At 43.3% G+C, this 26,021-nt stretch overlaps 2 protein-coding genes across 12 annotated transcripts in view; one reads left to right on the top strand and one right to left on the bottom strand.

The window, feature by feature from the left end:
* LOC110489651 (coiled-coil domain-containing protein 191) overlaps positions 1-1,505 on the bottom strand; it is a 35,660-nt gene extending 34,155 nt beyond the window's left edge. Inside the window, exon 1 of one of the 2 annotated variants that reach the window (XM_021562395.3) lies at positions 1,110-1,505. In XM_021562395.3, the coding sequence (XP_021418070.3) occupies positions 1,110-1,184 (75 nt within the window). In that variant the 5' untranslated portion in view covers positions 1,185-1,505. The remainder of the gene's footprint in view (positions 1-1,109) is intronic. The other variant, XM_090199353.1, reaches the window with a different exon arrangement.
* Positions 572-25,090, top strand: qtrt2 (queuine tRNA-ribosyltransferase accessory subunit 2). Of its 10 annotated transcripts, none has more exons than XM_021562402.3 (9): positions 572-943; positions 2,529-2,733; positions 2,829-2,884; positions 4,118-4,194; positions 6,085-6,294; positions 11,658-11,857; positions 17,914-18,092; positions 24,274-24,385; positions 24,552-25,090. In XM_021562402.3, exons 2-9 carry the CDS (start codon positions 2,534-2,536, stop codon positions 24,808-24,810), a joined length of 1,293 nt encoding a protein of 430 aa, XP_021418077.1. In that variant the 5' UTR covers positions 572-943; positions 2,529-2,533; the 3' UTR covers positions 24,811-25,090. The 10 variants fall into 10 exon arrangements, 8 of the variants coding, with proteins under 8 accessions (XP_021418077.1, XP_021418080.1, XP_021418078.1 ...); XM_021562405.3 differs by lacking the exon at positions 572-943 and adding an exon at positions 1,020-1,039; XM_021562403.3 differs by lacking the exon at positions 572-943 and adding an exon at positions 1,113-1,171.
* Positions 25,091-26,021: the final 931 nt, after the last annotated feature.

Here is a 26,021-nt window from a genome sequence, read left to right as displayed (position 1 = left end):
ATTGTTACATGATTAATTTAATTGGGTAACAATTAAACAGTTAATTAGCTAAATAACAGTCTTCAGATTCATGTTAATTAAAGTCAAGTCACGACATCAAAAAGGCCATTTAAACTGTAAAGGGCTTCTTCAGCCTTCTCCAGTCACTGGGATGTATAAATCCATACATTCTGAAGCCCCACTTTATTTCTAAAGATAGCTTTGAGGGCACTTTTATTATGGTTTACCCATCTCGATAGGTTTCTTCCAGTAAGGAAATGTCTGAGAGATGGAGACAGAAAATATGATAGAGTTGAATATATTTAAAGGTCCAAAACAGCTGTTTTTATCTCAATATTAAATCATTTCTGGGTAACAATTATTAAGTACCTTGCTGTGATTGTTTTCAATTAAAATGCTAAAAATTAAATTAAAAAATTGCTTCTGAGCAAAGCAATTTCTCAAGTAAAAATGTAGCTTGGACTGTCTGAGTGCAGAGGGGAACGTTGCAAATAAGGTGTTAATGGCAGAGAAGCTTGGAACTCTCTTTCTTATTGGTCTATTAAATAATTTGCCAACTGGTGATGTCACCACGCAGGCCAAAACTCCATCCCAACAAAACACGCTGAAATTTCAGGCGGTCTTTTTAAACAGTTTACACTAAAATGGCATTAGCATAATTGGAGCCTGCAGGCTGACTTTGGTTGTCTGGCTTCCAGGTTAAGAAGGGCTGGTGTTAAGAAGGACGGTGTGGCGGGTCATGTTTAGGAGGAGGCATGACTTGACCTTCGCGTCTATGGAGCCCGTTGGGGAGTTGCAGTGATGAGACAAGATCGCAATTGGATATCACGAAAAAAGGGGCGGGGAAAAAAAAGGCGAATCATGTTTTTGACTGCACCAGGCCTTTAAAAGTTTTGTTTGCAGTCATGCAGTGTTTGATCATGCATTGAAAGATCAGTTCGAGGTAATCAATTAATGATTTTTGCGTCACTTTAATTTTAGGTGACACTCAACAATATTTTACTTTACCTCATACCTGTCAAAAGTAGCAAATTAAACGGTAAACTTCTCTCACATTCCTAGACACACACACAGTGCACACATACAGTATATTTACAATAACACCGTACCTTATCTGCAGTGGGTTTTTTAGTCTTAGTAACTCTTTTCCAGCGAAAAATATCAGGGTTATGTGAGTATGCCATTTCTGACGCCAAATTAGCTGCCACTTATTACCGAATTAATACAGAGGAATACAATTTTACTTGCTACATAATTTATATTAACTACTCATAGCACTAGCTAAAAAAATACTTAGTTAGAAGTCTAATTTTGCACTGAAATAGGTATCTGAAGCTAATCCAAAAGTGATGTAGCTAGCTCCATGCTGTTCTGCTGTTTGCTAGTGCGCTGAAATAGAACGAGATGCCTTGGTAATGTAGTCAATGGCCACGTTTCTCAAACGCACTGTTTGCTTGACAGTGGCATTAGTAAACTACAAGTCCCATTCAAACCTTTTGTCAACAGAAGCGTCCCTTTGGTAACTATGGTAACTTTGGATCCCTCCCCAAATGTTGAACGTTTGACTGTGTTGTAAAAATATACCCTAAATCAACCTTGATTGAATTTGCAAAAGTCCACACAGCATTATCATAGTCCCACAGAAAGAGTTTGCAGATGTTATAATGTATGCACACACTCTGTCTATTCAACAGCAAATAATGTTTTGTAACGAATTCTGCAAATTGTCACTAGTTTATCACAGCCACAAAGTCAAAATATCGTACACATTTATGGAAACTAAAATGTGCTTTTTAGTCTTAATTTAAGGTTAGGTTAGGGGGAGCAGCAGATTTTAATAAGATAAATTGTACAAATAGGCGGGCTTCAGCCATAATTATGAATGGAGATTTGTTAAATAGTGACGACCCTCTCTCTGCAAGCTCCGAAAATGATGACGTATAATGGAAGTGACTGGAGTGCGTGCGCCGTTCATAAGTTCGCGACGTATAGTTTTCACGTGCTTTGGTTCCTGGTAAGCGAAAGATGCTTAATGTTCAATTACTATGTTTTGAAAATATGAAAACGTTACTTTATCCTGTTGAGCTTTGTCTAGGTTTTCGAAAATCAGACAAATGTAAACATTTATTATGCTGTACTATTAAAAACGCCACTGAATTTGGCTACAGTAGTGATAGCGAATGCTAACAACATCGTCAAGCTAGCCAGTTGTTTTCCCATTTTGGCCATAGTACGTATGGACAGACATTTTAAACCGTAAACATCTGTTAATTACTGGAATCATCCGTTTCTATTATGTTCTATTATTATGCTTCTAATATACCTTTCTACTTGCACCACAAATGTCAATACTCCATATTTCACACTTGCGTGTTAGAGGGCATCAAATCTGTGATGCATTGTGGGTATATTTTGACTGACCGATCTACTACTCATTATTTGTAGGTCAGTCAAAATATCGATGTAAAACAAGCCCACTCTTTCATCATCTGTCACCAACCCCCTTGTTTCGCTCCTCTGTCTGTCAGGCAGGATGAAGTTGGAGCTGTCCATGGTGGTGCAGGGCTGTCGGCTAGGTGTGCTGACGGGACTGGGCAGGGCAGGACAGCACTCCCTAGAGGTGCCGGGGTGCCTGCTGTACACCCGCTGCGGCACCGTGCCACACCTCACCCAGGACACTTTGCACACACTGAACAACCTGCCCTCCGTCACACAGCTCACCCTGAACACACTGTGAGAGCCTCTTCCATTAGCACACTCTTTTCCTGTCTCTAACACACACATCAAAATAGTATTTAAAGTACTTGCTTTGTGTGTACTTCCTTTAGAGCGGAACACCAGGAAGTATTGGAGGAGTTCAAGGAGGGAGTCAGGAAGTTTGCAGGTTGGCACTGACTATTCTTGTTGATATTATGCCTCACTAGGGGTGGATATAATTTCTGGAACATTGCAACAGGAATCTGTTTCAAAAACTTGGTAAATTACAAGGTTGCCAACAAGCAACGCATACAAAGTAGCATGCTCAATTCAACTAGCTAACTAGCTGCCGAATAGGCATCAATTCACCACGTAGCTTATTCTTAATGTTTGTCCATAGGCTACCAGAGTGTGGAAAGAGTGAAAAACTTAATGAAATAGCCTACGCCCTACCCGGTATCTTATTCTGCCCCTATACAACTTTGTATGCGTTGTTTGTTGGCAACCTTGTAATTTACCAAGTTTTTGAAACAGATTCCTGTTGGAACGTTCCACCCCCTCACTACATCTACTGTCTGCGCCGGTGCAGTAGGAAAGTCGAACATGTCATGCATTCATATGCTTAGAGCATATCATATTAGACGTGCTCTACTGAGTGACCAAACTTTCATTCGTGAAAGTGTCTTTAGTTTTTGACATGAACACATGTACAGAACTTTCTATACATTTTTGTCTCGGCTTAACTAGAAAGCAGTTGGACATGAAGAGAAAAGTACATCACTTCGTTGCTGAATATTTGAATGGATGAGGCAGAAGTGCAGTGTTGAAAAGCACAATCGGCCTTAGCCCTTTCTAAGAGCTCCGAATGTATGCTTCACAAGTCCCAAATGGCTTTGAAACAGTCCTCATGTAGGAAAGTCAAAAGTAATCTCTCTCTAACAGAGATGGCTGGCTGTAGTGTGGCACCACTGAGCTGTTTCCTGCCCCTGGGCAAGCCAAGTTGAAATGAGAAAATGTAATTAGCGTTGTTGCACTTGTTCACACGCAGGGAATTATTACATTGTGTCTTGAGGCGGGCAGGGAGGGAGTAACCTGATTGGGTAATTAAAAGTGAGCGTGCCACCGCCTGCCAGTGCTTGTTGATTTTGTTTAGGTTCTGGTTTTGTCACCTTCTGATCTTCTCTCACAGCTAGCCTCTAAGGCCACGCCTCCTCTCTTGCATGGCTTCCAGTGTGGATTTAACAGAATGAACTAACTATCTGACATTACCAACAAGTATATGCATCTGCCTCCTGCTGCTGTGTAGACTATTAGTCGATGCGTCTTTTACTCATGCTACTGGACCGGCTGTGCTGTCTGTTCTGCAGTAGGATGAATGCAGTGTTACGCATGCTTTAATACTGCGGTTGACCTTTCACAGGTCTTCATGACACAGTGTTGTACTGCTCCCTCCACGACCCTGCGACCTCATGCCCCCCAGGTCACATCACCAACAAGGTCAGAGGTCATGATTGAGGTTCTACTTATCCAGCAAAAAATATATTTTAGACTGAGCATTGGTGTCTGTCTAAATGCTTTACATTTCTGGGAGTTAAGTGTGATTGTGTGTGCGTATGTGTCAGAGTTGACACGAACAACAGATTGTTATAACTACAGTGCATTCAGAAAGTATTCAGACCCCTTTACTTTTTCCACATTATAACGTTACAGCCTTATTCTAAAATGTATTACATTTTTTCTCATAACTCTACCCCACAATGACAAAGCAAAAACGTTTATTTTTTAAATGTTTGCAAATGTATTTAAAAAATAAATAAAAAAAACAGGAAATATTTCATTTACATAAGTATTGAGACCCTTTACTAAGTACTTTGTTGAAGCACCTTTGGCAGCGGTTACATCCTCGAGTATTCTTGGGTATGACGCTACAAGCTTGGCACACCTGTATTTGTGTAGTTTCTCCCATTCTTCTGCAGGTCTTCTCATACTCTGTCCGGTTGGATGGGGAGAGTCATTGCACAGCTATTTTCAGGTCTCTCCAGACATGTTTGATCCGGTTCAAGTCCAGGCTCTGGCTGGGCCACTCAAGGACATTCAGAGACTTGTCCCGAAGCCACTCCTGCGTTGTCTTTTCTGTGTGCTTACGGTCATTGTCCTGTTGGATGGTGAACCGTCACCCCAGTCTGAGGTCCTGAGCGCTCTGGACCAGATTTTCTTCAATGATCTCTCTGTACTTTGCTCCGTTCATCTTTGCCTCGATCCTGACTGGTTTCCCAGTCCCTGCCACTGAATAACATCCCCACTGCATGATGCTGCCACCATAGGGATGGTGTCTGGTTTCCTCCAGATGTGACGCTTGGCATTCAGGCCAATCTTGGATTCATCAGACCAGAGAATCTTGTTTCTCATGGTCTAAGACTCCTTTAGGTGCCTTTTGGCAAACTCCAAGCGGGCCTTTTACTGAGGAGTGGCTTCTGTCTGGCCACTCTACCATAAAGGCCTGATTGGTGGAGTGCTGCAGAGATGGTTGTCCCTCTGGAAGGTTCTCCCATCTTCATAGAGGAACTCTAGAGCTCTGTCAGTGTGACCATTGGGTTCTTGTTCATCTCCCTGACCAAGGCCCTTCTCCCCCGATTGCTCAGTTTGGCCGGGCGGCCAGCTCTAGGACGAGTCTTGGTGGTTCCAAACTTCTTCCATTTAAGAATGAGAGAGGCCGGTGTGTTCTTGGGGACCTTCAATGCTGCAGAAATGTTTTGGTACCCTTCCCCAGAACTGTGCCTCGACACACTCCTGTCTCGGAGCTCTACGGAAAATTCCTTCCACCTCATGGCTTGGTTTTTGCTCTGACATGCACTATCAACTGTGGGACCTTATATCGACAGGTCTTTCTAAATCATGTCCAATCAATTGAATTTACCACAGGTTTACTCCAATCAAATTGTAGATACATCTCAAGGATGATTAATGGAAACAGGATGCACCTGAGATCAATTTTGAGTCTCATAGCAAAGGGTCTGATTACTTATGTAAGTAAGGTGTTTTTAATTTGTAATACTTCTGCAAAATCCATTTTAAAATAAGGCTGTAATGTAACAAAATGTGGGAAAAGTCAAGGTGTCTGAATACTTTCCAAAGGCACTGTATACCAAGATGGCTTTGGGAACAGAACTTTATTGAGATCAAATGTTTTATCGGTGAGGAAATGTGCAGAATTTCGGCCAAAACCCTTCTTGTTCCACCTTCTCCCACTTCCGGCCACTGTGTTTCCTCTCATCACCATATTTGGTTCTGAGAGGAAACGCCAAGAGAATGCTTCACATTTATACATCCGGTGAATTATCTGGCTCATTATTCCATCTGTGCTAACACTGTCTGTGTTTGTTCCAGACGGTGTCTGTGTGGGGCAGTGGCGGTCGTATCGAGCTGACGGTTGCGAAGTTCATGGCTCTTCAGAAGGCTGTCCAGCCAGACCTGTACCAGAGCATGGCAGACGGAGAGACTTGGCAGATCAACACTTCTCGCAAGAGGGTCCGCAAGTCAGTGGACCGCACCCTGGCCCACCTGGATGAGTGTCTGCTGCTCCACCACAAAACACAGGTCTGTTTGGGACTGATGCTGCTGTAGCCTCACACAAGGCCATGATGATGCTCCCAATATTAGAGGAATTCAATTAAAAGCTTCACCTACATGGGGTGTGGGAGTCATTTATAAGTATACTGTACAGACACGGGCTACTTTTACTGTCAAAATATCTCTCTTTCTCTCACCCTTTCCAGTGTGTGTACGGTCATGAAAATCCTGGAAAAGTCATTGAATTTTAAAATGAAATCTGAAAAGTGTAGGAAAAGTCATAGAATTAATTACATTTCTGTTTAATGTAATTTATTTATTCAGAGTTATATATTTTAACAGTCAAATAAACATATCAGCCAGGTTCGGAATAACAAAGTGTGTCTGTTTTGTGTGAGACGAGTGGGCTGTTGCTCAAGGAGAGATGGACAGTCGGACAATTCAGCAGCAGCAGGTAGTAGGCCTATAAAATGTGATAGAGAACAGACTAACTAGGTAGGTAGACAATTCAAAACATACAGTTGGAAGTTTACATACACTTAGGTTGAAGTCATTAAAATTTCTTGTTAACAAACTAGTTTTGGCAAGTCGGTTAGGACATCTACTTTGTGCACGACACAAGTAATTTTTCCAACAATTGTTTACAGACAGATTATTTCACTTATAATTCACTATCACAATTCCAGTGGGTCAGCAGTTTACATACACTAAGTTGACTGCCTTTAAACCTGTCTGGGAACGGGAACCCCTCGCCAACAGCCAGTGAAATTGCAGGACGCCAAATTCAAACAACAGAAGTCTCATAAATCAAATTTATATTTTTTTCAAACATACAAGTATTAGGCACCATTTTAAAGATAAAATTCTCATTAATCCAGCCACAGTGTCTGATTTCAAAAAGGCTTTACAGCGAAAGCTCCAGAAACTATTATGTTAGGTCACCAACAAGTCACAGAAAATCACAGCCATTTTTCCAGCCAAAGAGTTGTCACAAAAAGCAGAAATATAGATCAAATTCATCACTAACCTTTGATGATCTTCATCAGATGACACTCATAGGACTTCATGTTACACAATACCTGTATGTTTAGTTCGATAAAGTGCATATTTATATCCAAAAATCTCATTTTACATTGGCGTGTTATGTTCAGTAGTTCCAAAACATGCAGTGATTTTGCAGAGAGCCCCATCAATTCACAGAAATACTCATAATAAACATTAATAGATACAACTATAATACATGTAACTTTAGATAAACTTCTCCTTAATGCAAACGCTGTGTCAGATTTTTTAAAAACTTTACGGAAAAAGCATACCATGCAATAATCTCGAGTACGGCGCTCAGAGCCCAAAGCAATATCCGCCATGTTGTGTAGTCAACATTAGTCAGAAATAGCATTATAAATATTCACTCACCTTTTGATCTTCATCAGAATGCACTCCCAGGCATCCCAGTTCCACAATAAATGTTTGATTTGTTCGATGAAGTTCATAATTTATGTCCAAACACCTCCTTCTGTTAGGGCGTTTAGTAAATAAATCGAAACTCAAGAGGCGCGGGCAAGTCCAGCGGAAAGGACGGACGAAAAGTCCAAAAAGTTATATTACTGGTCGTAGAAACATATCAAACGATGTATAGAATCAATCTTTAGGATGTTTTTATCATAAATCTTCAATAATGTCCCAACCGGAGAATTCTTTTGTAGAAAAGCAATGGAACGAGAGGTAACTTTCTCATGACCGCGCGTCTCGAGCCCATGGCTCTCTGCCAGACACCTGACTCATTCCCCTCTCATTCAGCCCCCTTCACAGTAGAAGCCTGAAACAACGTTCTAAAGACTGTTGACATCTAGTGGAAGCCTTAGTGCAACATGACCAATATCCCACTTCCTATCTTCAATAGTGTGCTGAGTTGAAATACTACAACCCTCAGATTTCCCACTTCCTGGTTGGATTCTTTTTCTCATGTTTTTGCCTGCCACATGAGTTCTGTTATATTCAGACATCATTCAAACAGTTTTAGAAACTTCAGAGTGTTTTCTATCCAATACTACTAATAATATGCATACATTCTCATCTGGAACTGAGTAGGAGGCAGTTTACTCTGGGCACCCTTTTCATCCAAAAGTGAAAATGCTTCCCACTAGCCCAAACAGGTTTAAACAGTTTGGAAAATTCCATCAAATCAAAAGAAATCAGCCAAGACCTCAAGGAAAAAAAATTGTAGACCTGCAAGTCTGGTTCATCCTTGGGAACAATTTGAAGGTACCACGTTCATCTGTACAAACAATAGTACGCAAGTATAAACACCATCGGACCATGCAGCCGCCATACCGCTCAGGAAGGAGACGCGTTCTGTCTCCTAGAGATTAATGTACTTTGGTGCGAAAAGTGCAAATCAATCCCAGAACAACAGCAAAGGACCTTGTGAAGATGCTGGAGGAAACAGATACAAAAGTATCTATATTCGCAGTAAAACGAGTCCTATATCGACATAACCTGAAAGGCCGCTCAGCAAGGAAGAAGCCACTGCTCCAAAACCGCTATAAAAAAGCCAGACACAGTTTGCAACTACACATGGGAACAAAGATTGTCGTTTTTGGTTAAATGTCCTCTGGTCTGATGAAATAAAAAATATAACTGTTTGGCAATAATGAGGAAAAAGGGGGAGGCTTGCAAGCCGAAGAACACCATCCCAACCTTGAAGCACGGGGGTGGCAGCATCATGTTGTGGGGGTGCTTTGCTGCAGGAGGGACTGGTGCACTTCACAAAATAGATGGCATCATGAAGCTGGAAAATTATGTGGATATATTGAAGAAACATCTCAAGAAGTTAAAGCTTGGTTGCAAATGGGTCTTCCAAATGGATAATGACCCCAAGCATACTTCCTTATTGTGGGAAGCTTGTGGAAGGCTACCTGAAACATTTGACGCAAGTTAAACTATTTAAAGGCAATGCTACCAAATAGTAATTGAGTGTATGTAAACGTCTGACCCACTGGGAATGTGATGAAAGAAATAAAAGCTGAAATAAATCATTCTCTCTACTATTATTCTGACATTTTCAGATTCATAAAATAAAGTGGTGATCCTAACTGACCTAAGACAGGGATTTTTTACTATGATTAAATGTCAGGAATTGTGAAACTGTGTTTAAATGTATTTGGCTAAGGTGTATGTAAACTTGTTTTTTTTACCCTCTAGTTAACCGTTAAGCTATACATGTTTGTCATGTCAATGTCCCAAAAAACCACTGACACTTGTGTCGTGTCTTTGGCTTTGCCGGATTAAGTGATATGACATGCTATTCTATTAAATCCTTTCTCCGTAATTAATATTACCTGATTTAGCTAATCATGTAAATGTAATTAACTAGAGAGTCGGAGCACCACAAAATAATATTTATAGAGCTGTTATCTTCCGAATAAACTCTTAAAGACCTAGTAATATTTTACATCAATAGCAGTCAATATTAATCGTCACCTTAATTCAGTCTCATCTGAAAGTTGTAAATTCTTGGTTGTCTTCACGAACCCTGGCTAACAAGTTGAATCAGCAATACAAAATTGGGTTTAATTATTTATTTACTAAATACCCAACTAATCACACAGAGTTACATATACACAGAATGAATTATACCTTGATTACAAATTATGTCAAAGGAAAACGTCCCAGGACAGAACAGATATGACAGCTGGTTACACAAAAGAAAAGGGGCTGGGTTTGAGTGAAAGAGCGGGAAGACTGAGGAACAAAGGGAGAAGCTGTGCTATCGTAAATACAGTATCTTATGCATTCTAAATTACCGGCCATTTGGAAAAGGAAAATGTAATAAATATTTACTCTGAGCTGCACTTCGGTAGGTTGGTGATAGATGGAAGGCCGTGTTGCCCAACCGAGTCCTTTTGAAGAATGTCTCTGGTGGTAAATTGGATACGTTGTGGTAATGTCATTGTGTGGTAGAAGTAATACTCTGTCTGTTCTTTCCTAGCCCACGTTTGCAGCTGCTGTTGCTAACTCAATGGCTAGGAGGTATCACTTCTATAGTGAATAAGAGTTCAAAGTTCATACCATTCGCAACCAAAGCTCATGCTGAGGTTGGCTTAGTTCTGTAGTTGACATGTTAGTCCTTTTAACGCAGAGGCTGCAGACCTCACATACTTGGAACAGGAGGTTACATTTTCATCAAGGCTTTATATAGTGGAGCGAGAAGGGTGTGTTTGAAAAGTTGTATAACCCATGTCTCTTCACAGGGGAGGGCCACTGATTGAGCAGAGCCCTAACCTTATGAAAACCCAAATCTCTCATTTGGAAGCTAAAATTACATTTAATCTCTTCACCAATAATTTTATATTCAAACATTTAAATTGAACAACGATTCCATGTGAATCCGATAACTACAATCAGCAGACTTTCCACTGTAGAGTTTGTCATCCTATCATTGATGAGCATGTCTCAGATGACAACCGAACTGACATCATATTCATTAAGTACATATGTTCAATTGGTTGGATTACCAGAATATAGTTCATTTCCCCCCACCTTCTGATGTTCCCAGAATCTCTGTTAACCAAGGGTTTTTCAAATGTCACATCAGTAGCGTAGAGAGAGTAAAAAGGGGGGAAGAGGTATTTATGACTGTCATAAACCTACCCCCAGGCCAACGTCATGACACTTGTGAATAAGGCCACACTGTCGTGTGTGTTTTGTCCAATATTTTTATTTTATTTTTAATCCCCCTCCCCCACAGGAGGGCTTTTGGTAGGCCATCATTGTAAAAAATATATATGTATATAAAAAATATAAAAAATTACTGACTTGCCTAGTTAAATAAAAATAAATGCAAAGTTGATTTACTTTTTTGAACTAATTATATGATTCATGTCAACAATATTTTTTTCATGAAACGAACGATTCATTTTGCCATTGTATTAGTTGGGGTTCGGTTGAATCACGTTGAATTGAATCATGTGAATCAGAATAATTTGTGAATCGGGAACATTTAATTTTAGGAAAATTTGTTAGATGTACCATATATTTTGGATTACGTGGATCTTGTTTTGTAGATACTTCCAGTTGATTTGGGCATCCAGTTTGAGGCATTTTAACTCAATAGATGCTAGTCAGCCTAGCTGAGGGTTGACCACATGTTTTATACAGTTGCCTAACAGCTATTCTACTTTGTGCGAGGTGCCTTGCTCCGAGACAGGAGATGGTTCATGGAATCAGAGAGCAGCCTCCCAGTGTCGACACCACATTACGCTTACTTTTTCATACCTTCTGTACATAGAGAGGCCGTCAATCGTTGGTCATGGAAATTTGGTGAAAAGTCATACAATTCCATGTCAAAATGTGTATGAACCCTGTCTTTCGTTCTCTGGGGTCTCCAGGAGCTGAGTGGGGTGGAGGTGTTGGGGGTGGTGGAGGGAGGAGATGTGCTGGAGGAGAGGGTGCGGTCGGCCAGGGAGACGGCCAAGCGGCCAGTAGGAGGATTCTGTCTGGACGGGCTCCATACTGCAGCCATGGAGACACACCTCCGGACCCAGCTCATCACCGCTGTCATCAAGGAGCTGCCTGAGGACAAACCCAGGTGTGTGCGTGTGGTCCACCTGTAAACAAATGTTCATCTTATAAAGGCTATATAGCATACAAAAACTCTTCATAGGCACTACATGGATGCATCACAGACCCCTTTCTGTGTTAGAAAAAAATAGTTGCACAAGGGCAATGTGCAGAAGTTGTTGCACAAGGGCAATGTGCAGAAGTTGTTGCACAAGGGCAATGGAGTTCTTAATAGTTCCTATTTATTTGCTTATGACTGTATTTCACACTACTTTTGGATTATAATTGGATTTTAAAGCTTGCATGAATGTCCTGCTTAATACACTGCTCAAAAAAATAAAGGGAACACTAAAATAACATCCTAGATCTCAATGAATGAAATATTATTATTATTAAATACTAATGAAATACTAATATTTCTTTACATAGTTCAATATGCTGACAACAAAATCACACAAATTATCAATGGAAATCAAATTTATCAACCCATGGAGGTCTGGATTTGGAGTCGCACTCAAAATGAAAGTGGAAAACCACACTACAGGCTGTTCCAAATTTGATGTAATGTCCTTAAAACAAGTCAAAATTAGGCTCAGTAGTGTGTGTGGCCTCCACGTGCCTGTATGACCTCCCTACAATGCCTGGGCATGCTCCTGATGAGGTAGCGGATGGTCTCCTGAGGGATCTCCTCCCAGACCTGGACTAAAGCATCCGCCAACTCCTGGACAGTATGTGGTGCAACGTGGTGGATGGAGCGAGACATGATGTCCCAGATGTGCTCAATTGGATTCAGGTTTGGGGAACGGGTGGGCCAGTCCATAGCATCAATGCCTTCCTCTTGCAGTAACTGCTGACACACTCCAGCCACACGAGGTCTAGCATTGTCTTGCATTAGGAGGAACCCAGGGCCAACCACACCAGCATATGGTCTCACAAGGGGTCTGAGGATCTCATCTCGGTACCTAATGGCAGTCAGGCTACCTCTGGCGAGCACATGGAGGGCTGTGCGCCCCCCCCCAAAGAAATGCCACCCCACACCATGACTGACCCACCGCCAAACCGGTCATGCTGGAGGATGTTGCAGGCAGCAGAATGTTCTCCACGGCGTCTCCAGACTCTGTCACATGTGCTCAGTGTGAACCTGCTTTCATCTGTGAAGAGCACAGGGCGCCAGTGGCGAATTTGCCAATCTTGGTGTTCTCTGGCAAATGCCAAACGTCCTGCACGGTGTTGGGCTGTAAGCACAACCCCCACCTGTGGACGTCGGGCCCTCATACCACCCTGATGGAGTCTGTTTCTGACCGTTTGAGCAGACACATTTACATTTGTGGCCTTCTGGAGGTCATTTTGCAGGGCTCTGGCAGTGCTCCTCCTGCTCCTCCTTGCACAAAGGCGGAGGTAGCGGTCCTGCTGCTTGGTTGTTGCCCTCCTACGGCCTCCTCCACGTCTCCTGATGTACTGGCCTGTCTCCTGGTAGCGCCTCCATGCTCTGGACACTACGCTGACAGACACAGCAAACCTTCTTGCCATAGCTCGCATTGATGTGCCATTCTGGATGAGCTGCACTACCTGAGCCACTTGTGTGGGTTGTAGACTCCGTCTCATGCTACCACTAGAGTGAAAGCACCGCCAGCATTCAAAAGTGACCAAAACATTAGCCAGGAAGCATAGGAACTGAGAAGTGGTCTGTGGTCACCACCTGCAGAACCACTCCTTTATTGGGGGTGTCTTGCTAATTGCCTATAATTTCCACCTGTTGTCTATTCCATTTGCACAACAGCATGTGCAATTTATTGTGAATCAGTGTTGCTTCCTAAGTGGACAGTTTGATTTCATAGAAGTGTGATTGACTTGGAGTTACATTGTGTTGTAATTACCCTTTTGTGACTAGGGGGCAGTATTTTCATTTTTGGATAAAAAAACGTTCCCGTTTTAAACGGGATATTTTGTCACAACAAGATGCTTGACTATGCATATAATTGACAGCTTTGGATAGAAAACACTCGGACGTTTCCAAAACTGCAAAGATATTGTCTGTGAGTGCAACAGAACTGATGTTACAGGCGAAACCCAGATAAAAATCCAATCAGGAAGTGGCACATTTTTTGAAAGCGCTTCATGCCAATGACTGCTTATATGGCTGTGAATGGGCTACGAATGAACTTACGCTTTCTACGTATTCCCCAAGGTGTCTACAGCATTGTGACATCTTTTTACGCATTTATGATGAAGAATAGCCGTAAGGGACCACATTGAGCAAGTGGTCACATGATGGCTCCCGCAGAAAATCTTGCGCAAAGTACTGAGGTAGCCATTATTCCAATCGCTTCTAATGAGAAACCAATTGACCCGACGGATATATTATTGAATAGATATGTGAAAAACACCTTGGATTGATTCTAAACAACGTTTGCCATGTTTCTGTCGATATTATGGAGCTAATTTGGAAAAAAGTTTGGCGTTGTAGTGACCATATTTTCCGGTCGATTTCTCAGTCAAACGTGAAGAACAAACGGGAGCTATTTCGTTTACAAAAATTATATTTTTGGAAAAAAGGAACATTAGCTATCTAACTGGGAGTCTCCTGAGTGAAAACATCCAAAGTTCTTCAAAGGTAAATGATTTAATTTGATTGTTTTTCTTATTTTTGTGAAAATGTTGCCTGCTGCTAGCAGAGCCTAGCATAACATTATGCCATGATAAACTTACACAAATGCTTGTCTAGCGTTGGCTGTAAAGCATATTTTGAAAATCTGAGATGACAGTGTGATTAACAAAAGGCCAAGCTGTGTCTCAATATATTTCATTTGTGATTTTCATGAATAGGAAGATTTTCTAGGGGTATTTATGTCCGCTGCGTTATGCTAATTAGTTTGAGGCGATGATTACGCTCCCGGATCCGGGTTTGAGAGTCGCAAGAAGTTAAGTGTTCCCTTTATTTTTTTGAGCAGTGTATAATGTTTGCATCATAATCACAAATCAACTGAATTATACTTAAACACATTGGCTAGCTTTTGTTACAGCCAATGTCATTGAGCTTTAGCATTTTAGCTAACAAATGCTGCATCCAAAATAGTTATTTTGCGAAGATAACAACCAAATATAATCTTAGCTTATGTTCAAGCAATAATCAAAACATTTTAATCATGTGAGAACCCCAAAAGGTTATTTTGTTTAGAAGTAATAAAAACGTAATTCTGTTGAATGGGCGCAGACGGCGATGACTCCCTCACTGCAGCCAAGAGTTGCTCGCATCTGTGCGTGACATCAGTGTGTCGTGTACTGGAAAGGGGTCTATAGCTTGTGACATAACAGCTCCCTCTGTAGGGGGCATTGGCAGGAATGACATATCCCACTATGTTTTGTTTATTATGACTAAACTGTCAAAACAGAACGATGTGCTCTTTGTCAGCACATTGTGTGTGTGCTGCAGCTCTGCCTCAGGCAGCTGCTCTCTCCCACTCTCTCTCTCCCTCTTTTCGACTGCTTCACGGCAGTAAAAGTTAGTTGGTAAATCTATCAACATCTCTCAGAGGAAGAACTGAGGCTGCCTTAAAAAAAAAGTATCTGAATATGTTGCTAATCTTTTTCAGAGGGAAGAAAAGTTGCTGGCAGGAATCTGAAATGTCACAATAACATAGATCAAAGCTACCGAGTTGGCAACCCTGCCCATTAACACTTCATACGCTCCTGCTAGCGAAGTCTCTCCACACCAGCTCCAGTCTCTGCCCCTCCAGTTGCCAGCTTTTACCCTTCTTACTCACCCTACACCCTTACCCTTCTTACTCACCCTACACCTACACGCCCATAAACCCTAAATATGAATGCACCTTCATCCCATCCCACTCTCTCTCCTTCCCTGACTCACTCCTCCTCCCCTTACAGCACCAATTATTTGTGTTTCTCCTTCTCTCACTCCACCCCCCCAAAGCAGGATACTCTTCAAAAACAATCCATACCTCCTTTAACACTTTTTAATTATCTCCCTCTCCACTCCTCTCTCCTCTGTTCCAGTCTGTCTATTCCCTCTCTCCACTCCTCTTTGTCTCTCATCTGCTGTCTGGCTCTTCTCTCTCTCCACTCAGACCAATTTTAGAATGTACAGCAGGGACCAAGTGAGGAGAGAGGACTGACTGACCAAGTAATGGCTCTAATTGAGTGATCATGTGACACCTGTGAAAACCAGGGGTTGGAAACGGTTCAGGGAACAGAACTGAAAAATAAATACATTTTTAGAGCAACAGAATCAGAACCCGGAAGAAAAGTGATCTATACTGTTCTGGAACAGAACTGCTATTTTAAAAGCATGAGAACAGATTAATAACTTACATTCCAGGCATTTTGTCAGTTTCACCAAAACAAACGCGACACGGCGCCTATGCAAAGCCCTCAGTCCATCACTCAGAAACGTGTTCCAGTGTCTGCCTGCCAGCTGAAATTCTTTGTCAGTGCGTGTTTAGGCTACCTGCCCCTCCCCCCGCCGAAGCTTAGGCCAAGGTAGCCTACTGACGTTACAAGTGTGATTCTGAAATTAGGGAGAGATTTTTAATTAGAGAAAAATGTATTAACTTTTTCCATGCTAGTTACGGATGCTATAGTTATCACGTTTCACATTGGATTTATTAACTACGAAAAGGTAAGACGTGTTTTTAATTCTTGTGCCGCTGTGCACACACAAACTTGTTAGCGACCCTGTTCCAACACCAAGCCAAGTGTCTGCAGTGTAAAGACATTCAAAGTTCCTTCATAGAAGCCGCCACTTCTTAGGTATATTTCTGTGGGCCTAGTTCAGATAATGCATGTCATAACAATGCCCTCGTCCACCCTCTCTCGCCCTCTCCCCACCTTCAAAATTTCAGTCGTATCTCGCGCCCTACACTTGTCTGTCCATAGCGCATGTAAACAACTATAGCCTAGGCAGCCGATGGCGCCCATGACTAAAAAACTATAACTTGCCCGCTTATAGCAAGCTGCTCTGTCCAAACTGATTGGTGAAGTAATTTAAGGTTGAGCTAATGTAACAAAGAAATGATATAACCGGTACGTACTGGTTCTGGACTTTATTTTGCAGGTCGGAACAGAACTTAACGAACAAAATGTTTAGAAAAAGAATTTCAATTCCAACCCCTGGTGAAAACACAGCGACCCCCCCCCCCCCATATTCTACACTATTATTAAATTCTACCCCACACACACTCAACCCTAAAACCCCCTAGTGGACTGCTGTTACTCACAGTGGGAGATTAAGAGGAAGACGGACACCCCTCCCTCTGTCCTTCCATCACTCTGCGCCCATAATGCTCACTCAGAATCTCCAGGAAACCATGGCAACCCCTGCCTTCCCTCCTGGGAGCCATGGCAACCCCGTTCCCACTCTGCTTCCAGCTGCACTGGGAATACTGGTCTGGCTAGAGAGTAGACTCCCCACTGAACTCAGCCTGCTTCGGTGGTGGGGAGACCTCTGTCCTATTCCTCCTTGCCCTGGAGGTGAGGGAGCCGACTGGGGCTCTAGGGTGGAGAAGGAGTAGTGGAGAGAGACAGTGGTGCTGCAGGTGGTATCAGAGACCCCCAGACGCTCCCTTTGGGCCGTACTGCGTTTCCATAATGAAAATAGGCTCCATCGGGCCTGTGCTGGGTCAGCCTGCCCCTGGGTTGTGGTGGTGCTGGGAGATCCACTCCCTACCCCTGGCCATCATTATGGGATGGTAAATTAGTTTGGCCCTGGAAACTCGAGGCAGTGGAGTAGAGAGGGTGAGGGGGAAAAGTGAGTGATTTTGAGACTGAGGTGGGTTAAGAGGGGAATGGGTTTCAGGAAGATGGGGGGGGGGGGATGCAATCTGTTTTTTTTCTGTCTGCTATGAGCATGCATGTGTTCTGTGTATGGATGTTAAGTTTTTGTATTGATTTTGGTGTGTGTGTGAGCAAGAGGGAGAGATGCTGCATCTGTAGTGCTTCAGGGATAACACTGATAGATAAGAGAGATGGGTAAGAGTCTTTCAGTTTGTCTGGTAATTCAATCATTGATCAACAGTGTAATACGTTTCTGTCTGTTTGCCCGCCTGCCTCTCTCTTTCTGTCTGTCAGGCTGCTGCAGGGTGTGGGGCGGCCAGACGAGGTGCTGGCGTGCGTGGAGGCGGGAGTGGACCTGTTTGAGAGCTTCTTCCCCTTCCAGGTGACCGAGCGAGGCTGTGCTCTCACCTTCCCTTTCAACATCACCACTGACCCAGAGGCAGCAGGTACAGGTGTACAGGTACCCCCAACAGGTCTGTGTGTTCCATAAGCACCAAATAGCTGACTACTAACCCTTATGTGACCAGCTACTTGAATGACTTAAACAAATGGGGGTGCATCAGATGCCACCCAATTCAATTATTTTCATTCTGCTGGCTACTTGTGATGTGTTGAGAACACATTGACAGCTGTGATGCAGTACTGTCAGAACCATGGGCCCGCTCCACACAGACAGCTGCTGTGATGCAGTACTGTCAGAACCATGGACCCGCTCCACACAGACAGCTGTGATGCAGTACTGTCAGAACCATGGCCACTGACAGCTGTGATGCAGTACTGTCAGAACCATGACCACTGATAGCTGTGATGCAGTACTGTCAGAACCATGGACCCGCTCCACACAGACAGCTGTGATGCAGTACTGTCAGAACCATGACCACTGACAGCTGTGATGCAGTACTGTCAGAACCATGGACCCGCTCCACACAGACAGCTGTGATGCAGTACTGTCAGAACCATGGCCACTGACAGCTGTGATGCAGTACTGTCAGAACCATGGCCACTGACAGCTGTGATGCAGTACTGTCAGAACCATGGACCCGCTCCATTTGGCCCTTCAGCCCCTTTCACTACCTTGTTTTGCTACAGTGGTTACAGCTCTGAAAAACTGGACAGGTGTTGTCATGAAGGAGAAACGTCCTCTGGGCCTGATTGTAGGTCTGCCTAAGCCTGTAGCATTATATTGTTACGCCTATCCGGACCTTTCAGAACCCGTGTCGGACTCGTCGTGTGTGTGATGGGGTCAGTGACTAACGTGACAGACAGTGTTAAAATGACGTCTTTGACGTTATGTTAATGATTTGTGTGGGATTGATACTGATCCCAGTACGCTCGTTGCATTGATTTGAAAATGTACAGTGGCTTGCGAAGTATTCACCCCCTTTGCCATTTTTCTTATTTTGTTGCCTTACAACCTGGAATTAAAATACATTTTTGGGGGGTTTGTATCATTTGATTTACACAACATGCCTACTACTTTGAAGATGCAAAATATGTATTATTATGAAACCAACAAGAAATAATACATTTAAAAAATTTAACTTGAGTGTGCATCTATTCACCCCCCCAAAGTCCATACTTTGTAGAGACACCTTTTTTGCAGCAACTACAGCTGCAAGTCTCTTGGTTTATGTCTCTATAAGCTTGGCACATCTAGCCACTGGGATTTTTGTCCATTCTTCAAGGCAGAACTGCTCCAGCTCCTTCAAATTTTATGGGTTCTTCAAGTTTGAGGTACAGCAATCGAAGTCATAACACAGGTTCTCAATTAGATTGAGGTCTGGGCTTTGACTAGGCCATTCCAAGACATTTAAATGTTTCCCCTTAAACCACTCAAGTGTTTTAGCAGTATGCTTTGGGTCATTGTCCTGCTGGATGAGAGGTGTGATGAGAGGTGTGATGAGAGGTATTGGGTTTGCGCCAGACATAGCGTTTTCCTTGATGGCCAAAAAGCTCAATTTTAGTCTCATCTGACCAGGGTATCTTCTTCCATATGTTTGGGGAGTCTCCCACATGCCTTTTGACAAACACCAAACGTGTTTGCTTATTTTTTTCTTTAAGCAATGGCTTTTTTCTGGCCACTCTTCTGTAAAGCCCATCTCTGTGGAGTGTACGGCCTAAAGTGGTCCTATGGACAGATACTCCAATCTCCACTGTGGTGCCTTGCATCTCCTTCAGGGTTATCTTTGGTCTCTTTGTTGCCTCTCTGATTAATGCCCTCCTTGCCTGGTCAGTGAGTTTTGGTGGGCGGCCCTCTCTTGGCAGGTTTGTTGTGGTGCCATATTCTTAAAACATTTTTAATAAGGGATTTAATGGGGCTCCATGGGATGTTCAAAGTTTCAGATATTTTGTTGTTACCCAACCCTGATCTGTACTTCTCCACAACTTTGTCCCTGACCTGTTTGGAGAGCTCCTTGGTCTTCATTAGAGGTTGACCGATTTAATCGGAATGGCCGACTAATTAGGGCCGATTTCAGGTTTTCATAACAATCGGAAATCTGTATTTTTGGGCGCCGATTTGCTGATTTTTATTATTTTTTATTATATACCTTTTATTTAACTAGGCAAGTCAGTTAAGAACACATTCTTATTTTAAATGACAGCCTAGGAACGGTGGGTTAACTGCCTCGTTCGGGGGCAGAACGACAGATTTTCACCTTGTCAGCTCAGGGGATCCAATCTTGCAACCTTACAGTTAACTAGTCCAACGCAATAACGACCTGCCTCTCTCTCGTTGCACTCCACAAGGAGACTGCCTGTTACGCGAATGCAGTAAGCCAAGGTAAGTTGCTAGCTAGCATTAAACCTATTTTATAAAAAACAATCAATCATAATCACTAGTTAACTACACATGGTTGATGATATTACTAGATATTATCTAGCGTGTCCTGCGTTGCATATAATCTGACTGAGCATACAAGTATCTTAAGTATCTGACTGAGCGGTGGTAGGCAGAAGCAGGCGCGTAAACATTCATTCAAACAGCACTTTCTTTGCGTTTTGCCAGCAGCTCTTCGTTGTGCGTCAATGAGGCTGGTATAACCGAAGTGAAATGGCTAGCTAGTTAGCGCGTGCTAATAGCGTTTCAAACGCCACTCGCTCTGAGCCTTGCAGTGGTTGTTTCCCTTGCTCTGCATGGGTAACGCTGCTTCGAGGGTGGCTGTTGTCGTTGTGTTGCTGGTTCGAGCCCAGGGAGGAGAGAGACGGAAGCTATACTGTTACACTGGCAATACTAAAGTGCCTATAAGAACATCCAATAGTCAAAGGTTACTGAAATACAAATGGTATAGAGGGAAATAGTACTATAATAACTACAACCTAAAACTTCTTACCTGGGAATATTGAAGACTCTTGTTAAAAGGAACCACCAGCTTTCATATGTTCTCATGTTCTGAGCAAGGAACTGAAACGTTAGCTTTTTACATAGCACATATTGCACTTTTACTTTCTTCTCCAACACTTTGTTTTCGCATTATTTAAACCAAATTGAACATGTTTCATTATTTACTTGAGGCTAAATTGATTTTATTGATGTATTATATTAAGTTAAAATAAGTGTTCATTCAGTATTGTTGTAATTGTCATTATTACAAATCTATTTGAAAAAAATTGTCCGATTAATCGGTATCGGCTTTTTTGGTCCTCCAATAATCGGTATCGGCGTTGAAAAATCATAATCGGTCGACCTCTAGTCTTCATGGTGCCGCTTGCTTGGTGGTGTACCTTGCTTAGTGATGTTGCAGACTCTTTGGCCTTTCAGAACAGGTGTATATATTCTGAGATCATGTGACACTTAGATTGCACACATGTGGACTTTATTTAACTTCTTGAAACTAGGGGGCACTATTTTCATTTTTGGAAAAATAACGTTCCCAAAGTAAACGGGCTATTTCTCAGGACCAGATGCTAGAATATGCATATAATTGACAGCTTAGGATAGAAAACACTCTAAAGTTTCCAAAACTGTCAAAATATTGTCTGAGTATAACAGAACTGATATTGCAGGCGAAGGAAAGAAAAATCCAATCAGGAAGTGACTCTTATTTTGTTCCTATGCATCCCTATCGCCCATTGAAAGGGATATCAACCAGATTCCTTTTTCTATGGCTTCCCTAATGTGTCTACAGCCACTAGACATAGTTGCAGGCTTTTATTTAGAAAAATTAGCGTGAACGACAACATTGCGTCAGTGGTCTGTTGGTGGCTCTCGGAGTGATTTGTGCGTAATAGACAAAGGCGGCCATTGTTCCTCTCGCTCCTACTGAAAAGCCTATTGTCCTGGTTGATATTATCGAATAGATATTTGAAAAACACCTTGAGGATTGATTATAAAAAACATTTGCCATGTTTCTGTCGATATTATGGATCTAATTTGGAGTTTTTTTTCGGCGTTGTCGTGACCGCAATTTCCGGTGGATTTCAACAAAACGTGGACAAGAAACTGAGGTATTTCGGCTATAAAAATAATCTTTATGGAACAAAAGGAACATTTGCTGTCTAACTCGGAGTCTCGTGAGTGAAAATATCCGAAGCTCATCAAAGGTACACGATTTAATTTGATTGCTTTTCTGATTTTCGTGACCAAGCTTCCTGCTGCTAGCTTGACATAATGCTATGCTAGGCTATCGATAAACTTACACAAACGCTTGTCTTGCTTTGGCTGTAAAGCATAATTTCAAAATCTGAGATGACAGGGTGATTAACAAACGGCTAAGCTGTGTTTCACTATATTTCACTTGTGATTTCATGAATATGAATATTTTCTAGTAATATTTTTTTGACGGTTGCGATATGCTAATTCGTGTAGTTGATGACAATTCTCCCGGATCCGGGATGGGTAGTTCTAATTATGTGACTTCTGAAGGTAATTGGTTGCACCAGATCTTATTTAGGGGCTTCAAAGGGGGTGAATACATATGCACACACCACTTTTCTGTGTTTTATTTTATGCTTTTCACTTCACCAATTTGGACTATTTCGTGTATGTCTATTACATGAAATCCAAATAAAAATCCATTTAAATTACAGGATATCATGCAACAAAATAGGGAAACCGCCAACTTAATACTTTTGCAAGGCACTGTACATGATTAAACATTACAGTGGGCTCTCATGGGCGAAGGCTGTGATCACGCTGTTGAAGATAATTGATGTTAATCAGTATGATGATGAGGAGGATTTTGAAGTTAAGAGTCATGGGGCGTTGGGCTTTCCCTCACCGCAGGGAGTCCAGCAGAGTACAGCAGTCTGTAATTCACTCAGATCCGTCTGCCACTGTAGACAGATCTCTCTGTTGAACAGAGGCTTCTTTGGCTTAACATCATGAATTAATCAACAAACTTTGTTCCCAACCAGCTTCCAGTTCAATACCACTGAGCATTATGGCAGCAAAGACCAGCGAGTGTGTGTTTTTTAATTACTGTGTGAATATGATAAAGTGTCTTTCTTTATAATTGTGTCCCTTGCTGTGTGTGTGAACAAGATAAATGGAGACGTGTGTGTTTGTTTGTGGGGATAAGATGCCGTATGCGTTTTCTAGCCCTCGGTTAAATCAAATAAATGGGTGGAGATACAAACCCAACGGGTCAGATGGTGAAATTAAATCAATGAACGATCTCACTGTTACCCAGTAAACCGATAACAATTAAATCATGCCCTGCCGTTAATCTCTGATAAAGGAAAAGAGAACACAATATGATTAAAGTGTTCCTGAGGGAAATTGAAGCCTCCCGCAAGGTTTTCCATTTGAGAACTGTAAAAGTTTTTATATCAGGCCAAAGTAACAGATTCAGAAGTTGAGGATCAGACCGATTTAAGTATCAGATAGCACTAATCGATTCTGCACGGGGGAGTGTAACGAGGTTCACTGGAGGTGAGTGTTAGGACAGGACTGGGGTCCATCAGCGAATGAGGAGACAGCATCCAAATCCCCCCTCAGCTAATTAGAGGGCTCTGTGGGGAGGTGGTGTCACAGCCCTCACCCCAATCTTCCTCTTCTCTGGCACCACAGTCTTACCACCTGCCATCCTTGCCCTCTCTCTCTCCTTCTCGCTATCCTCCCTTGCTCTTCAGATCACTCCTTCTATTCACTCTCCCTCTATCCCTTTTTCCCCCTCTCTCCTTCCATCTGTCAAACTCATCTTCCCTCTCTTTACTATCATTCCCTCCTGACCTGACTTGTCTCTCGTGCTCTCTCTCCTCTCCATTTTTCACCTCTTTTCCCACCTCCTTTGCCCCACCCCCATCCTGTTGTTCTCTCCACTCTTATTTTCACCTTTAACTCTCGCTCGCACTCTCTCTGTCACACTGACTGGATCATTCTGTTTGCCCTTCAGTTGACCTTTAGATGGAAGTGCCTGATAATAATTTAATGAAGCTGTTGGGTGAGGAATTTCCCTTGTGTGGGGGGGATGCTTTTGTGGGTTTTGGTGGACGGGGCCTTGAATACAGCAAATACTGATGTTCCTTTGTGGGAAAGGAGAAGATCGTGAAATTGGAACACAATGGGCCATAATTGGTTTAGGATGTATGGTTTTAGGACATGATCTGACTGCTATGGACTTTTGAATGTGTGGGTTTAGTAAATGGATCAGATTGGTCTAGTTGAATGGGTGTGGCCAAAGGGATTGATTTGATTGGTGTGTATTTTGGCAGTTGTGGAGTTGGACAAGTCCGAAGCTGCTGTAGGTCAGAAGAATGGAACCGATAATCCCCAAGAAGACCAAACCAAGATGACTCCTTTTGAGATTAACCTGAAAGATAATAGGTTTGTGTCCATTATTGTTTGTGCCAGTTGGTGTATGCACGTTTGCCTCTGTCCCTTTCACTCTATTCTAAGGAATGTGTGTGTGTGTGTTCCTGTTTCATCTGTGTGCGCGTGTGTGTCACTCTGGGTGTGTGTCTGTCCGTGTGTGTGACCCTCTGCTCTCCAGGTACAGAGAGGACTTCAGTCCCCTGGTGGAGGGGTGTGGCTGCTACTGCTGCAGGAACCACCAGAGGGCGTACCTACACCACCTTCTGGTGACCAATGAGCTGCTGGCTGGAGTACTGCTCATGCTCCACAACACGGCCCACTACTACGCCTTCTTCACTGCCCTCAGGGGGGCGCTAGCCAGCGACAAGCTGGACCACCTCAAGAAAAGAGTACTAGAAGGACCAGGCAAGGGGATGAGCGGGGAGGGGGATGGATAGGTTTGTTTTAGAGTTAAGGGTGGGACAGGGAGGGGCTGGGGAGAAGGTGGGAGGAATGGAGGGCGTGATCCAGGTGAAAGTGTTGGGAGACCTTTTCTCTCCTTCCTTGAGGAGACTCTGTTGGATTGAAAGGTGGCTAGATGAAGGCAAAGTTTCTGTTTAATTGCACTCACCTACCCAGTCAGATCAGTGATTTACTTTCAGGCAGTCAGGATGCATTTTGGGGACTCCAAGGAGAAATTGGCTTTGCAGCGGGTGGCAGTCATCCATAAAAACAAAATAGGCATCTCAACAAATAAAAAATATATGACAATAGAGGGAGCAAGAGGACCAGGTGAAGGGGTGTGGAGGGCCAGTGGAAAGGGGCCAGGAGGACCAGGTAGAGGGCCAGGAGGACCAGGTAGAGGGCCAGGAGGACCAGGTAGAGGGCCAGGAGGACCAGGTAGAGGGCCAGGAGGACCAGGTAGAGGGCCAGTGGAAAGGGGGCAGGTGGAGGGCCAGTGGAAAGGGGGCAGGTGGAGGGCCAGTGGAAAGGGGTCAGGAGGATCAGGTGGCAGGCCGACCAGGTGAAGGGCTAGTGGAAAAAGGGTGCAGGAGCACCAGGTAGAGGGCCAGTGGAAATGGGGCAGGAGGACCAGGTAGAGGGCCAGTGGAAATGGGGCAGGAGGACCAGGTAGAGGGCAAGTGGAAATGGGGCAGGAGGACAAGGTAGAGGGCCAGTGGAAATGGGGCAGGAGGGCCAGTGGAAATGGGGCAGGAGGACCAGGTAGAGGGCCAGTGGAAATGGGGCAGGAGGACAAGGTAGAGGGCCAGTGGAAATGGGGCAGGAGGACAAGGTAGAGGGCCAGTGGAAATGGGGCAGGAGGGCCAGTAGAAATGGGGCAGGAGGGCCAGTGGAAATGGGGCAGGAGGATCAGGTAGAGGGCCAGTGGAAATGGGGCAGGAGGACCAGGTGGAGGGGCAGGAGGGCCAGTGGAAATGGGGCAGGAGGACCAGGTGGAGGGGCAGGAGGGCCAGTGGAAATGGGGCAGGAGGACCAGGTAGAGGGCCAGTGGAAATGGGGCAAGAGGACCAGGTAGAGGGCCAGTGGAAATGGGGCAAGAGGACCAGGTAGAGGGCCAGTGGAAATGGGGCAGGAGGACCAGGTAGAGGGCCAGTGGAAATGGGGCAGGAGGACCAGGTAGAGGGCCAGTGGAAATGGGGCAGGAGGA

The sequence above is a fragment of the Oncorhynchus mykiss genome, chromosome 15 (assembly GCF_057628025.1).
Source record: "Oncorhynchus mykiss isolate SJ-2025 chromosome 15, ASM5762802v1, whole genome shotgun sequence".
NCBI classification, from domain to species: domain Eukaryota; kingdom Metazoa; phylum Chordata; class Actinopteri; order Salmoniformes; family Salmonidae; genus Oncorhynchus; species Oncorhynchus mykiss.
This window is presented reverse-complemented; position numbering and strand designations above follow the sequence as displayed.

What these genes read in the sequence shown, in the direction of transcription:
- qtrt2 (XM_021562400.3), top strand. An exon ending in TGTACAGGTACCCCCAACAG is followed by an intron (nt 18,093 to 24,273) that starts GTCTGTGTGTTC and finishes GTATTTTGGCAG; the next exon opens with TTGTGGAGTTGGACAAGTCC. An exon ending in ATTAACCTGAAAGATAATAG is followed by an intron (nt 24,386 to 24,551) that starts GTTTGTGTCCAT and finishes TCTGCTCTCCAG; the next exon opens with GTACAGAGAGGACTTCAGTC.